The sequence below is a fragment of the Pristis pectinata genome, chromosome 4 (genome assembly GCF_009764475.1).
Source record: "Pristis pectinata isolate sPriPec2 chromosome 4, sPriPec2.1.pri, whole genome shotgun sequence".
Taxonomy (NCBI): domain Eukaryota; kingdom Metazoa; phylum Chordata; class Chondrichthyes; order Rhinopristiformes; family Pristidae; genus Pristis; species Pristis pectinata.
Genome location: NC_067408.1, coordinates 117,164,677 through 117,180,204, shown reverse-complemented (window position 1 = coordinate 117,180,204; position 15,528 = coordinate 117,164,677). Strand labels below are relative to the sequence as shown.

General features: G+C 46.3%; 1 protein-coding gene across 1 annotated transcript in view; it reads left to right on the top strand.

Annotated features, from left to right (window-relative positions):
- The window catches only part of LOC127570039 (lipase member H-like), a 36,198-nt gene extending 21,616 nt beyond the window's left edge, over positions 1 to 14,582 (top strand). Inside the window, exons 6-10 of the mRNA XM_052015260.1 lie at positions 7,020 to 7,175; positions 7,736 to 7,828; positions 8,058 to 8,169; positions 11,375 to 11,548; positions 14,437 to 14,582. Coding sequence (XP_051871220.1) covers positions 7,020 to 7,175; positions 7,736 to 7,828; positions 8,058 to 8,169; positions 11,375 to 11,548; positions 14,437 to 14,524 — 623 coding nt within the window. The 3' untranslated portion in view covers positions 14,525 to 14,582. The remainder of the gene's footprint in view (positions 1 to 7,019; positions 7,176 to 7,735; positions 7,829 to 8,057; positions 8,170 to 11,374; positions 11,549 to 14,436) is intronic.
- Positions 14,583 to 15,528: the final 946 nt, after the last annotated feature.

Here is a 15,528-nt window from a genome sequence, read left to right as displayed (position 1 = left end):
TTTGCAGGCAGTTTCAACACACCAGTAGGTGACACTGTCGTGAGACCAGCGACATCAGTTTCAGCACCAGGGTTACACAGGGAAGGCTGACAACCCTGTTCTGTGAATCTCACTGTTCAAGCTCTTGCTCTTAGTGTGACTTTCATAAACAGTGTTTGTGTCAATGTTGTTTCATGCCAATACAAAAGGTGGTGTGAAGCAAGTTCTAGCTCAGGCTCTGTTATCTTAACAGAGGACACTTTCTGTTATCACAGTAATATTATTAGCCTTGACCATGTAGGTAGCTCCATAGCCTTGGAGTCGGAAGGGGTCTAAACTACAAGTCCGAGGACTGTGTGTACAGTCTGGGCTGACACATCCAGTGAGGGAAGACTGCACATTCAGCTGTGGATTAAAGGTCTTATGCTGAAGTAAGATTTAGTATTAGATTTCTCTCTACCACTCCATCAAGTAATAACTTCTCATTCTCAACGCATGCTGGGTTTTTAAATCTCCCATATATTGAGGGTCTAGTCCTTCGCACAAACCAGCCTCCCCTCCATTAACTCCATCTACATTTCCCGCTGCCTCGGGAGAGCAGCCGACATAATCGAGGACCCCTCCCACCCCGGGCATTCTATCTTCTCCCCCCTTCCTTCAGGGAGAAGATACAAAGGCCTGAAAGCACGTACCACCAGGCTCAAGGACAGCTTCTATACCACTGTTATAAGACTATTGAACTGTTCCCTAGTACAATAAGATGGACTCTTAACCTCACAATCTACCTCATTGTAACCTCGCACCTTATTGTCTGCCTGCACTGCACTTTCTCTGTGACTGTAACGCTTTATTCTGCATTCTGTTTTCCTTTTGTACAACTTCACTGCACTGATGTACGGAATGATGTGTCTGGATGGCACGCCAACAAAAGCTTTTCACTGGATCTCGGTACACGTGACAATAATAAACCAATTACCGAGTCCTGTTTTACGCACCTCATGGAATCCTTATCTGGGTTGTCATTGGTTGGCAAGCCACTTGAACTCACCTAGCATCTGCCTACTAACCAACCCCTACCTGGAGTGTGTCCCTGGATGTGTTTCCATGGCGACACCGGCTCCCAGTTGATGGGAGAAGTTCAGCACATTGCAGCGTCTTTTGTAAGTGGCACATCCTGTGCCCACAACTGTCTGCCTGTTGGTTGAACCATGTTCCTAAGTTTACCAGCTGTCAAAGCGAGTCGTAGTTGGTTTATCATGGTCACATGTACCGAGATACAGTGAAAAGCTTTTTTTGTATGTCGTCCAGGCAGTTCATTCCAAACATTACAGTAGTACAAGAACGGAAAAAAACCAGAACGCAGAATATAGTGCTACAGCCACAGAGAAAGTGCAGTGCAGGCAGACAACAAGGTGCAAGGGCCACAATGAGGCAGATTGAGAGATAAAGATCTTTAGCATATGAGATATCCGTTCAAGAGTCTGACGCAGCAGGATGGAAGCTCTCCTCGAGCCCGGCGGCACGCACTCCCAAGCATGACATTCACAATTCACAATTCGGTCTGTGGTCAGGGACAAGAGGGTGTGACTGCGAGTGAGGCAGGTAGGGGGATCCAAGAGGCGGTGCCGGAGGAGCCTCAGCCGTCAAGCTTGTCCAACAGGTCTGAGATTCTTGCTCCCTGTGCGGATGAGCGTGGGGGCTGTAGGAAGGATGGACAACTGAACTATGGCACCGTGGTTCAGGGAACCATTCAAGGGGGGGGGGGGGGGGGAGGGGGAGAGAAATGTAGTTGCAGTTGGGAATAGTATAGTCAGGAGAATAGACTCTCTGTCGCTAGGATTGAGAGACCTGAAGTCTGCGATGCCTGCCTGGTGCCTGGGTTTGGGACACCTCATCTGACCTGCAGAAGAATTTGGAATGGGAGGGGAAGGATCCAGTTGGCATGGTCCATGTGGGCAGAACAAGGAAAGAGGTTCTGCTGAGGGAATTTGAGCAGCCAGGGACTAAATTATAAAGCAGAACTAAAAAGGTAATAATCTCTGGATAAGATCAGAGAGTTAAATGCGGAGCTCAAAGATTGGTGTGGGAGAAGTGGGTTTGAATTCGTGGGACATTGGCACCAGTATTGGGGAAGGGGGGAGCTTTTCCGATGGGACAAGCTCCACCTGAACCACGCTGGGACCAGGGTCCTGGCGAATTGCATAACTAGACTGTAGACAGGGCTTTAGAGTAAATAGTAGGGGGTGGGTTCAACAGATTGGAAAAGTATGGATAAAGTAAAAGGGAAGGAGAGTGCAGGAGAGGTTACTGAAGTCTCCAGAATAAAGAATAAGACAGGAAGTTTAGAAAGGGATAAGAATTTAGCTTCAGGCAACATGGAGGCAGATTTGAGAAGAAGGCTGGTGAATACTGGACTGAAGGTGTTATATCTGAATGCACGCAGTGTACGAAATTAGGTAGATGAGCTTATAGTGCTGTTAGAAATTGGCAGGTCTGACGTTGTGGGCATCACAGAGTCGTGGTTGAAAGAAGATCACAGCTGGGAGCTAAATATCCAAGGATACACATCCTATCGAAAAGACAGGCAGGTAGGCAGGGGGTGGGGGGTGGCTCTGTTAGTAAAAAATGAAATCAAATCCTTAACAAGTGACATAGGATCAGAAGATGCAGAATCCTTGTGGGTAGAGTTAAGAAACTGCAAGGGTAAAAAGACCCTGATGGGAGTTATATACAGGCCTCCGAATAGTAGCCAGGATGTGGGGTACAAATTACAACAGGAGACAGAAAAGGCGTGTAAAAAGGGCAATGTTACGGTGGTCATGGGGATTTCAATATTCAGGTAGATTGGGAAAATCAGGTTGGTACTGGATCCCAGGAGAAGGAATTTGTAGAATACCTATGAGATGCTCTTAGAGAAGCCTGTGGTCGAGCCCTAGGGAAAAGAATTCTGGATTTGGTGTTGTGCAGTGAACCAGATTTGATTAGGGAGCTTAAGGTAAAGGAACCGTTAGCAGGCAGTGCTCATAATATGATAGAATTCACCCTGCAGTTTGAGAGGGAGAAGCTAAAATCAGATTATCAGTATCACAGTTGAGCATGAGAGGGGAGCTGGCCAAAGCTGACTGGAAGGGAACCCTAGCAGGGATGACGGTAGAACAGCAATGGCAGGAGTTTCTGGGAGTAATTCAGAAGACACAGGATCAGTTCATCCCAAAGAAGAAGAAGCATTCTAAAGGGAGGATGAGGCAACCGTGGCTGACAAGGGAAGTCAAAGACAGCATCAAAGCAAAAGAGAGGGCATACAATATTGCAAAAACTAGTGGAGGATTGGGAAACTTTTAAAAACCAACAGAGGACAACTTAAAAAGCAATAAGGGGAGAAAAGATGAAGCTAGCCAATAATATAAAAGAGGATAGCAACATTTTTTTCAGATATATAAAGAGTAAAAGAAAGGCAAGAGTGGACATCGGACCACTGGAAAATGTCGCTGGAGAGGTAGTAATGGGGAACAAAGAAATGTCAAACAAACTGAATAAGTATGTTGCGCCAGTCTTCACTGTGGAAGACACCAGCAACATGCCAGAAATTCAAGAGTGAAGTGTAGTCGCTAAAGGCAGAAGTGAGTGTAGTCGCTATTACTAAGGAGCAGGTGCTTGGGAGCTGAAAGGTCTGAAGGTGGATAAGTCACCTGGACCGATGGACCACACCCCAGGATCCTGAAAGAGGTAGCTGAAGAGATTGTGGAGGCATTAGTAGTGATCTTTCAAGAATCACTAGATTCAGGAATGGTTCCAGAGGACTGGAAAATTGCAAATGTCACTCCACTCTTTAAGAAGCGAGAGAGGCAAAAGACAGGGAATTATCGGCCAGTTAGCCTGACTTCAGTGGTTGGTAAGATGTTAGAGTCCATTATTAAGGATGAGGTTTCGGGGTACTTGGAAGCTCATGATAAAATAGGCCGAAGTCAGCATGGTTTCCTGAGGGGAGATCTTGCCTGACAAATCTGCTGGAATTCTTTGAGGAAGTAACAGGCAGGATAGACAAAGGAGAGTCTGTGGATGTTGTTTACTTGGTTTTCAGAAGGCCTTTGACAAGGTGCCGTACATGAGGCTGCTAAACAAGATAGGAGCCCATGGCATTACAGCAAAGGTACCAGCGTGTATAGAAGATTGGCTGACTGGCAGAAGGCAAAGAGTGGGAATAAAAGGGGTAAGTGAGGTGAGGTAGCGCTCTTAATTAAGAATGAGATCAGGGTGATAGTGAGAGACGATATAAGATCTAAGGAGCAGAATGTTGAATCCATCTGGGTAGAGATTAGGAATAGTAAAGGGGAAAAAAACACTGGTGGGAGTTGTCTATAGGTTACCGAATAATAACATTACAGTGGCACAGGCAATAAACCAAGACATATTTGATTCATGTAAGAATAGAACAACAGTTATCATGGGGATTTTAACTTCCACATAGATTGGGCGAATCAATTGGTCGAGGCAGTTTTGAGGAGGACTCCATCGATACATCTGTGATATCTTCCTTGAACAGCAATGTTAGTGAACTACAAGGGAAAATGCTATCTTAGATCTGGTCCTGTGCAATGAGAACAGGTAAAATTAATGACCTTGTAGTTAGGGATCCTCTTGGAAAGAGTGATCACAGTATGGTTGAATTTCTCATACAAATGGAGGGTGCAATGGTTCGATCTAAAAACAGTGTATTATGCCTAAACATGGGAGACTGCAATAGGATGAGGGAGGAGTTGGCTAGCGTGGACTGGGAACACAGACTGTATGGTGGGACAGTTGAGGAACAGTGGAAGACTTTCAAAGTGATTTTTCACGGTGCTCAACAAAAGTATATTCCAGTTAAAAGCAAGGACAGGAAGGGTGGGGAGAGCCAGCCTCGGATAACTAAGGAAATAAAAGAAGGCATCAAGCTAAAAGCCCGTGCATACAATGTCACCAAGAGTAGTGGGAAACTAGAAGATTGGGAAAACTTTAAAAAGCGACAAGGAACCACTAAGCAAGCAACAAGGAAAGGGAAGATAGATTATGAAAGTAAACTAGCACAAAATACTAAAACAGATAGTGGAAAATTTTATAATTATGTAAAGCGGAAAAGGGTGACTTAAGTGAATGTAGGTCCCTTGGAAGATGAGAAGGGGGAATTAGTATTGGGTAATGTGGAAATAGCTGAAGCCTTGAACGACTATTTTGTGTCGGTCTTCACAGTGGAGGACACGTCTAACATGCCAAAGAGAGATGTTATGGATGCGATGGGAGTTGAGGACTTCGATACAATCGCTGTCACTGAAGAGGTAGTGATGAGCAAACTAGTGGGCCTAAATGTAGACAAGTCCCTTGGTCCTGATCGGATGCATCCCAGGGTACTAAAAGAAATGATGGAAGTTTGAGTGGAGGCGTTTGTGATAATTTATCAAAATTCTCTGGACTCTGGGCAGGTCCCGGCAGAGTGGAAGACAGTGAATGTCCTGCCACTGTTTAAAAAAGGATGTAGACAAAAGGCAGGTAACTATAGGCCCGTTAACTTAACGTCTGTAGTTGGGAAAATGTTTGAAGCTGTCATTAAGGAAGAAATAGCGAGACATCTGGATAGGAGTGGTTCCGTCAGGCAGACACAACATGGATTCAGGAAGGGCAGGTCCTGTTTGACAAACTTACTGGAGTTCTTTGGGGATATAATGAGCGCAGTGGATAGAGGGGAACAGGTGGATGTTGTATACTTGGATTTCCAGAAGGCGTTCAATAAAATGCCGCATAAAAGATTTATCTATAAGATAAGGATGCATGGAGTTGGGGGTAACGTATTAGCATGGATCGAGGATTGGTTAACCAATAGAAGGCAGAGATTTGGGATAAATGGGTGTTTCCCCTGGCTGGCAATCAGTGGTGAGCGGGGTGCCGCAGGGGTCGGTGCTGGGCCCACAACTGTTCACGATGTACATTAACGATTTGGAAGAGGGGACCGAGTGTAGCGTAACTAAGTTTGCTGATGACACTAAATTGAGTGGAAAAGCAAATTGTGCTGAGGATGCGGAGAGTCCGCAGAGAGATATAGATAGGTTAAGTGAGTGGGCAAGGGTCTGGCAGATGGAGTATAATGTTGGTAAATGTGAGTCATCCACTTTGGAAGTAAAAATAGAAGATCAGATTATTATTTAAATGGTGAAAGATTGCAGAGCTATTGTGCAGAGGGACTCGGGAATTGCAAAAGGTTGGTTTGCAGGTGCAACAGGTTATCAAGAAGGCAAATGAATGTTGGCCTTCATTGCTGGAGGGATTGAATTTAAGAGCAGGGAGGTCATGCTGCAACGGTGCAGGGTACTGGTGAGGCTGCACCTGGAGTACTGCGTGCAGTTCTGGTCTCCTTGCTTGAGGAAAGATATACTGGCTTTGGAGGTGGTGCAGAGGAGGTTCTCCAGCTTGATTCCGAGAGATGAGGGAGTTAGCCTATGAGGAGAGATTGAGTCACCTGGGACTATACTCACTGGAATTCAGAAGAATGAGAAGGGATCTTATAGAAACATATAAAATTATGAAAGGGATAGATAAGATAGAGGCAGGAAGGTTGTTTCCACTGGTGGGTGAGACTAGAACTAGGGGACATGGCCTCAATGTTCAGCGGAGTAGATTTAGGACAGAGAGAAGGAGAAACTGCTCCCAGAGAGTAGTGAATCTGTGGAATTCTCTGCCCAGGGAAGCAGTAGAGGCTACCTCATTAAATATATTTAAGACACAGTTAGATAGATTTTTGCACAGTAGGGGAATTAAGGGTTATGGGGAAAAGGCAGGCAGGTGGATCTGAGTCCACGGCCGGATCAGCCATGATCTTATTGAATGGCAGAGCAGGCTCGATGGGCCAGATGGCCGACTCCTAGTCCTATTTCTTATGTTTTTAAATCCTCCTACCTCTGCATTCTTATGTAAAATGGAGATGAAAACTGTGTCCATCTCTGTTGTTGAGTCAGGTATGGCGTAACTGCTTTGCTTTTTGTGTACTTGGCTTTCCTTAACTCTTGCAGGAAAGAAGTATATGGTGTGTGACCATCAGAGGTCGGTCTATCTATATATAAACTCCATGACCTCGCCTTGCAACATCACCATATATCCTTGTGAGTCGTACGCAGAATTCCTGGATGCCCAGTGCACACAGTATGACAGCACCTATCCGATATTCGGTAAGGAGTACCTTTCCAGAGGCTCTTGCTAGTTACCTCCTCTTCACATCTGATCACACTGATTCCTTTTGAGGGATGAATTTACTGAAACAACTGAACTATCTCTCTCTGTCTCCCTCTCTCCTCTCTCTCTCTCTCTTCTCCCTCTCCTCCTCCTCTACCTCTCCTTGCCTCCCTCTCCTTCCTCTCCCTTCCCTCTCTCCTTCTCCCTCTCTCCTTCTCTATATCCCCTCTTCTCCCTCCATCCCCTCCTCCCACACCCCATCTCTTGCTCTCCTTCTTCCTCTCTCCATTTCTCCCTCTCCATCTCCCCCTCCCTTCCCCTTCACTGGTGCAGTGACTGCACCTTCCTTGAGCGTTCATTAGTTTATGATGTCGGGGTCAAGGACAGTTTGATGCAGTGCAACTCTTTGGTCAGATATACTCACATGGCAGCGTAAGTGGGCTGCTCGGGAGATCTGACCTGTATCGTGGCTTCTGGTGACTGTAATACCATAGCCCCTGTTATTCAGCAGTGACTCACTAATCCTCACCGTTAACTTGTCTGCTTTGGACTGCAGGCTATCACCTCGACAAGTGGAAAACCAGCAGCAGTGTCATGAAGTTTCCAAATAAAGTGTTCTTTCAAACCTCCCCTCAAGAACCTTTCTGTAGTAAGTAGATATTTGTAATACCACCAACCACTTAGTCCCCATGACCCACCTCTCCATCCACACCAGCTCTTCCCCTTGTTCAACCCTAAAACCCACCGCCTGCCTAAAACCCTCAACACAAATGCCACCTCCTCATCCTTCACCCTCAGCGACCCACCTCCCTCATTCCCAGTGTAATGAGGAGACCAGACCCATATTTAACCATGTCCCTTGTGTTTGTGTTGTGCAGTGTACTATTACCTTTTGGACATCATCCCTTGGAACAAAAATGCTCGAAAAGGCTACATTACGATTGGACTAGAAGGAGAAAATGGAATTGTGGTCAAATCAAAAGACAATCAGTGAGTACGCAAAGCTTCAGGTTCGGTAGTGTAGCGGTTAGCGTAAAGCTATTACAGCGCCAGTGACCCGGGTTTAATTCCCACTGCCGTCTGTAGGGAGTTTGTACATTCTCCTTGTGTCTGCGTGGGTTTTCCTCCGGGTGCTCTGGTTTCCTCCCACATTCCAAAGAGGTACGGGTTAGGAAGTTGTGGGCATGCTATTTTGGCGCTGGAAGCATGGCGACACTTGCGGGCTGCCCCCAGAACACCCTACACAAAAGATGTATTTCACTGTGTGTTTCGATGTACATGTGACTAATAAAGATATCTTCTCTTAACCAACGGGCCAACCATTTCCCACAGACGACTTCTTGGGCTGACTACGTCCGTGCCAGGGTTTTGGTTTCACATGATTTCCTTCCGGGTTTGTTTTCCTCCACACCCTTCTATTCACCAGGCTCAGGGCAGCTTCTATCCCATTGTTATAAGACCATTGAACAGTTCCTTAGTACGATAAGATGGACTCTTGACCTCACAATCTACCTCGTCTTGCACCTTATTCTCTGCCTGCACTGCACTTTCTCTGTAACCGTAACACTTTACTCTGCATTCTGTTATTGTTTTCCCTTGTGCTATCTCACTGCACTGATGTGATGAAATCATCTGTATGGATGGCATGCAAAACAAAGTTTTTCACTGTACCATCGGCAAATGTGACAATAATAAACCAATTTACTAACTTATTCCTTTTGATTTTCATAGCATTTATGGAATGTGAAAATTACATAAACTGGAAATCTGAAATAAAAACAGAAAATACTTGAAATACCTGGCATAGTCAGTCAAGGATCTGCAGAGAAAGAAGCAGTGTCAGATGTTTTGGGTCAATTATCTGTAATCAAAGGATTAAGACAAAACCCTGACTAGTCTGTAACTGTTTCATTATCCATTTTGATTTGGTTGTAGTTTAGACAGATCATTCCTGGCAATAATCAAAAAAGATCTGATTTTGTCAAAACTAAAAAACTACCTCGACTGAATGAAAAATAAGCTCCAAAACAATTCAAGAGCCCTCCTTTTGTTTATGGTCCCAGTTTTGATCTCCCACTAGAAGCAGAAAGATCTCCACATCTCTGCCAGTGAACTCCGACTCATTGTGTTACGGATCCATACAGGCTAACCCCCTCAGTCTCTCTCTGCTGGAGAAGACAGGGCCAGCCGTCTCCGCTTCCCTGGGTTACCACTACAGCCAGTCTTCCTCCTCTGGCACAATCTGCCATCTGCAACTTCTGTGGGTCATTGTACTAGATGCCTGAGAGAAGGAGACTCACAGACTTAACATAAAGTCATTGAGATATATACCATGGAAACAGGCCCTTCAGCCCAACACATCTATCCGAGCTAGCCCTGTTTGTCCGTGCTTAATCTGTAATCCTCTAAACCTTTGCTATCCATGCACCTGCCCCAATGTCTTCTAAATGTCATAATTGTACCTGCCTCTACCACTTCCTCTGACAGCTCGTTCCATATCCCCACCACCCTCCGTGTGGAAAACTTTTTCCTAGGGTCCCTTTCAAATCTTTCTTCTCTTCTCTAGTTTTAGACTCCCCAACCCTGGGGAAAGGACTGTGACCATCCCCCTTATCTATGCCCCGCATGGTGTTATAAAACCTCTATCAGGTCACCCTCAGCCTCCTTCGCTCCAGGGAAAACAATCCCAGCCTGTCCAGTCTCTCCTTATAACTCAAGCCCCCAGTTGTGATAACATCCTCATGAATCGTTCTGCACCCTCTCCAGCCTTTATATGCCATAGAACATAGAACATAGAACACTACAGCACAGTTCAGGCCCTTCGGCCCACAATGTTGTGCCGACATTTTATCCTGATCTAAGATCTATCTAACCCTTCCCTCTCACATAGCCCCCTATTTTTTTTATCATTCATGTGTTCATCTAAGAGTCTCTTAAATGTCCCTAATGTATCTGCCCCCACAACCTCTGCCGGCAGTGCGTTCCACGAACCCACCACTCTCTGTGTAAAAAACTTACCTCTGACATCCCCCTTATATCTTCCTCCAATCACCTTAAAATTATGCCCACTTGTGTTAGCCATTGTGGCACTAGGAAAAAGTCTCTGACCGTCCACTCGATCTAGTGCCTCTTATCATCTTGTACACCTCTATCAATTCACCTCTCATCTTCCTTCTCTCCAAAGAGAAAAAGCCCTAGGTTGCTCAACTTGGACTAAAAACCTGGCTTGGTCCGAAACTGGTGTCTTTTGAACTTACTTTAGTTCCAATAAAAAGGGTACAACAGCAATCTCTACCCTGATGATTCCTTGCACTCTAAAAACAACAGCTTGATGTTGAAACACCAAGGTCAGCTCCCTGTGTTTTAAAAGCTTCCCCCAGTTCTGGAGGAAAACTCCCTGACCTGACACGTTGACCGTTTTCTCTTTGCACAAATGCTGCTTGACTGGCTGAGTTCTTCCAGCATTGTTTCTGTTTAATGCTTTCGATTTAAAAGCATTCCCATCCAAAGTCAAGGTCAAAGTCCAGTCAAAGTCAAGTTTATTGGCATATGCAATATGCAATTGTACATGTGTGCACAGGTGTAAACGAAAAACTTACTTGCAGCAGCATCACAGGCACAGAGCGTCAGATAAGCAGCATTCACAAGAAAAACATAAATTAAACATAAATTATACACAATTTTTACAAGAATGAACACAATTAGAACCAAAAGAAAAACAAAGTCCATTGTAGTGCAAAGTGGTCATAGTGTTGCTCTACTGAGGTAGTGATGGGGGTTATATTTGTTGGTTCCAAGAACCGAATGGTTGAAGGGAAGTAGCTGTTCCTGAACCTGGTGGTGTGGGACTTCAGGCTTCTGTACCTCCTGCCCGATGGGAGTTGTGAGAAGATGGCATGGCCCGGATGGTGGGATCTTTGATGATGGATGTTGCCTTCTTGAGGCAGCGCCTCCTGCAGATACTACTGATGGTGAGGAGGGATGTACCCGTGATGTATTGGGCTGAGTCCACTACTCTCTGCAGCTTCTACGTTCCTGCACATTTGAATTGGCCGTACCAAGACCATGATGCGCCAGTCAGGATACCTTTCAACAGTACATCTGTAGAAGTTTGTTATAGTGTTAAATCAACTGATGATCTTGGGGTTTCATTCTGAAATGTGGCAAAGCTCTGATTTCTGTTTTGGTTTTACAGTTCTGCAAAAACCTTTGAACGGTTTAAGGAGGTTACTCTCCTCGTGAGTGTTGACAGAGACCTGGAGGATATCACTAGCATTTCGCTCAAGTATAGCTCAGCCATTGTGGTGGAAGCACAAACTGACGCTGGAATCCTCCGTCTGAGGCTGAGGTCGCTGAGCTATCCCGACAGGTCAGGCGCAGCGATTCTCCTGAGCTTGGGGGTGGGGGGTGGGGGGGTGGAATCTGGGACAGGCAGTTCGAGAGGGCCAGAGACCAAGAAGGAGGCAGAGAGGGAAAGACCAAAAGGAGAAAGAGAGAGCAAAGGGTTGAGGTGGGGGGAAAGAGGGACAACGAGAAAGGGAGAGAAGTGAGAGGCAATGTCATAGGGTGAATGAACACAGTCTTTTCCCCAGGGAAAGGGAACCAAAATCTAGAGGGCATGGGTTTAAAGTGAGAGGGGAAAGATTTAATCGGAACCTGAGGGGCAACTCAATCAGCAAGGATTGGTGGAGTAAAGGATACAGCGGGATTAGATCAGTTGCAGATATGGGCGGGGGAAATGGCAGATGGAGTTTAATCCGGCCAAGTGTGTCAAGTCAAGTCGAGTTTATTGTCATCTGCATTAGTCCACGTGTGCACAGGTGCAATGAAAAACTTACCTGCAGCAGCATCACAGGCACAGAGCATCAGATAAGCAGCATTCACAAGAAAAACATAAATTAAACATAAATTGTACAAAATTTTTACAAGAAAGAACACAATTGGAACAAAATAAAAGTCCATCTTAGTGCAAAGTGATCAAAGTGGTCATAGTGCTGCTAAACTGCAGTGATTAGGGTTGTGTTGGTTGGTTGAAGAACCGAATGGTTGAAGGGAAGTCGCTGTTCCTGAACCTGGTGGTGTGGGACTTCAGGCTTCTGTACCTCCTGCCCGAGAAGATGGCAAGGCCCGGATGGTGAGGTGTTGCACTTTGAGAGATCAAATGTAAAGGGGCAGTACACAGTAAATGACAGGACCCTTAACAATGTTGATGTACAGAGGGATCTTGGGGTCCCAGTAAGTGACAGAACAGCTTGATAGGGTGGTAAAGAGAGAGTATGACATGCTTGCCTTTATTAGTTGAGGCACTGAGTTCAAGAGTCAGGAAGTTATGTTGCAGCTTTATAAAACTTTGGTTAGGCCGCATCTGGAGTATTGCATTCAGTTCTGGTTGCCCCATTATAGGAAGGGTGTGGAGGCTTTGGAGAGGGTGCAGGGGTTCACAAGGATGCTGCTTGGAGTAGAGGGCATGTACTATAAAGAGAAGTTGTTGGACAAACTTGGGTTGTTTTCTCTGGAGTGACAGAGTCTGAAGGGAGATCTGACAAGGTTATGAGGGGCATAGATAGAGTAGACAGCCAGTATCTTTTCCCCAGGGTTGAAATTTCTAATACTAAAGGGATTGCATTTAAGGTGAGAGGGGTAAGTTGAAAAGAGATGTGCAGGGCAAGTTTTTTACACAGACAGTGGTGGGTGCCTGGAATGTGCTGCCAGGGGTGGAGTTGGAGGCAGATACGATAGAGGTGTTTAAGAGTCTCTTAGATAGGCACATGGATGTGCAGAGAATGGAGGGATATGGACGTCGTGTAGGCAGAAGGGATTAGTTTAGTCTGGCGTTTAATTACTAGTTTAACTGGTTTGGCATTTTGAGACCATTTAATTGGTATCACAGCATTTTGTATCGCGCGGTTTAACCTGTAGAGCTGTGATAGAGTCACAGAGTTATACAGCACAGAAACAGGCCCTTTGACCCATCTCATCCATGCTGACCCTTTTACCCATCTACACCAATCCCACTTGCACGCACTAGCTCCATATCCTTGCCTGCACATGTCTATCTAAATGTCCCTTTAACGTTGGGAGTGAACCTGACTCCACCACCTCCTCTGGCAGCGAGGTCCAGATATCAACCACTCTGTGTGTAAAAAAAAAACCTACCCCTCAGATCCCCTTCAAACCTCCTTCCTCTCACCTTAAACCTCTGCCCTCTTGTTTTTGATACCCCAACCGTGGGAAAATGTTTCTGATAATCTACCCCATCTGTGCATCTTATACACCTCTCTCAGGTCACCCCTCAGCCTCCTTCACTCCAGGGAAAACAGTCCCAGCCTGTCCAGCCTCTCCCCATAACTAAACTCCTCCAATCCAGGCAACACCCTGGTGAATCTCCTCTGCACTCTCTCCAGTGCAGCCACATCCTTCCTGTAGTGTGGTGACCGGAACTGCACACAGTGCTCCAAGTGTGGTGTAACCAGTGTTTAGTAACGTTGTAACACGGAGTGATCATGGAGTGGATTCGCAGGGAGGCCCCTGTATATGTGCAGAGTCCTGCAGGAGCACCTAGTTAATGGTCAATGTCACACTGGCAACCCGTTAATTCACATCTTGCTGCCAGTCCTTTGCAAGCTCTGCCCCCTGCTTGATAAATGAAGGTCATTGTTGCACCCTGACATATCAACCTTGTTGGTAAGCATGGGAATGTCCGTGATGATGTGATCTGTTGTGTGGCTGAGGCTGGGCAAACATCGGCTCTGCTGTAGGGAGCCACCCACAGCTAGTTTCCCAATGGGCAGCAACACACAAAGCTCTGGAGGAACTCAGCGGATCAGGCAGCTTCTGTGGAGGGAAATGGACAGTCGATGTTTTGGGTTGACACCCTTCCTCTGTACATGGTCTTTTTCCCAGGATGGGGTAGTCTAAGAGGGCATAGGTTTAGGGTGAGAGGGGAAAGATCTAAAAGGGACCTGAGGGGCAAATCTTTCACACAGAGGGTGGTGGGTGTGTGGAACAAGCTGCCAGAGGAAGTGGTTGAGGCAGGTACAATAACAACGTTTAAGAGACAGTTGGACGGGTACAGGATTAGGAAAGGTTTAGAGGGATGTGGACCAAATGCAGGTAAACGGGACTAGCTCAGGTCGGGACCATGGTCAGCATGGACAAATTGGGCCGAATGGCCTGTTTCTGTGCTGGAAAAACTAAAACAAAAATTCAAAAGCATCCAAATAAAGTGTTTGCTCTCCCAGCTTCTTTTGTTCTCAGGCCTCACCTGTGCAGGTACGACGTGGCTCTCGAGAGGGACGAGGAGGTGAAGTTCCAGCCTTTCGAATGTCAGGTGCAGGAGACATAGGGAGCAAATCCCTCCCCACTGCTCTGGTGCCAGAAGTATACTTGATGCATAAAACTTGTAATTTTACAAAACTGGACGTTGCGTAGTCTTCATTCACAGTATCCAGCACATCCCTGCATTTGCTTGCAATATGTACATCTTGTCAACATGGCTTCAGTGTTTCCTCCTCCAACAATGCACCAGTGGAGCCCAGACCCTCAGTGCCCAGTGGCAGAAAGACCCCAGACTGTGGACCTTCCCCACAGAGCCTTTGCATTGGCTGCACCGAGCTTCAGTGCGTCCCTCAGCACGCACTCCTGCACCCTGGAATGTGCCAGTCAACAGCATTCCCTTATGGACAAGAGAAACAAGGACTGCAGATGCTGGAATCTAGACAAAAAACACGATGATGCTGGAGGAACTCAGCAGGCCAGGCAGCATCCGTGGAGAAAAGCAGGCAGTCAATGTTTCGGGTCAGGACCCTTCTTCAGGATCACCAGGTTTTCTCCACAGACGCTGCCTGGCCTGCTGAGTTCCTCCCGCATCATCGTGTTTTTCCCTCATGGACATCTCCTCACACTGGAAGACCAAGTTTTAGACAGATCAAGGTTTGTTCTTCACCAGGTTGATGATCTCTCAGCAGCAGTCGATGTTTGTTTTAGAGTGTGTCCCTGGGAGCAGCCCGCAGATCACAGAGTCCTGTGTTGTGTAGCTGCTCAGGACAAACCTTGACAAGGACCACTGCGTTCCTTTCTAGACCTCCTTGGCAAACACACGGTTCACAAGGAGGTAGACAACTGTATCCTCTACCTGCAGCCACTTCGAGGGCAACATGTAGTGAGGCAGAGACACTGGCTGTGCCAGGAGGTCTCACCACCAACCAGGTGAAGTCTTGGTCTGTGTTCCAGAGTTCTGGTGATGAGGTATTCTGCCAAGTGTCTTTTACAGTCTGCTTAGCAAACCATCCTACACAATGCACCACGTCCTTCTCCCACAGGGATCCAGGACATCCCATACCAAGCACA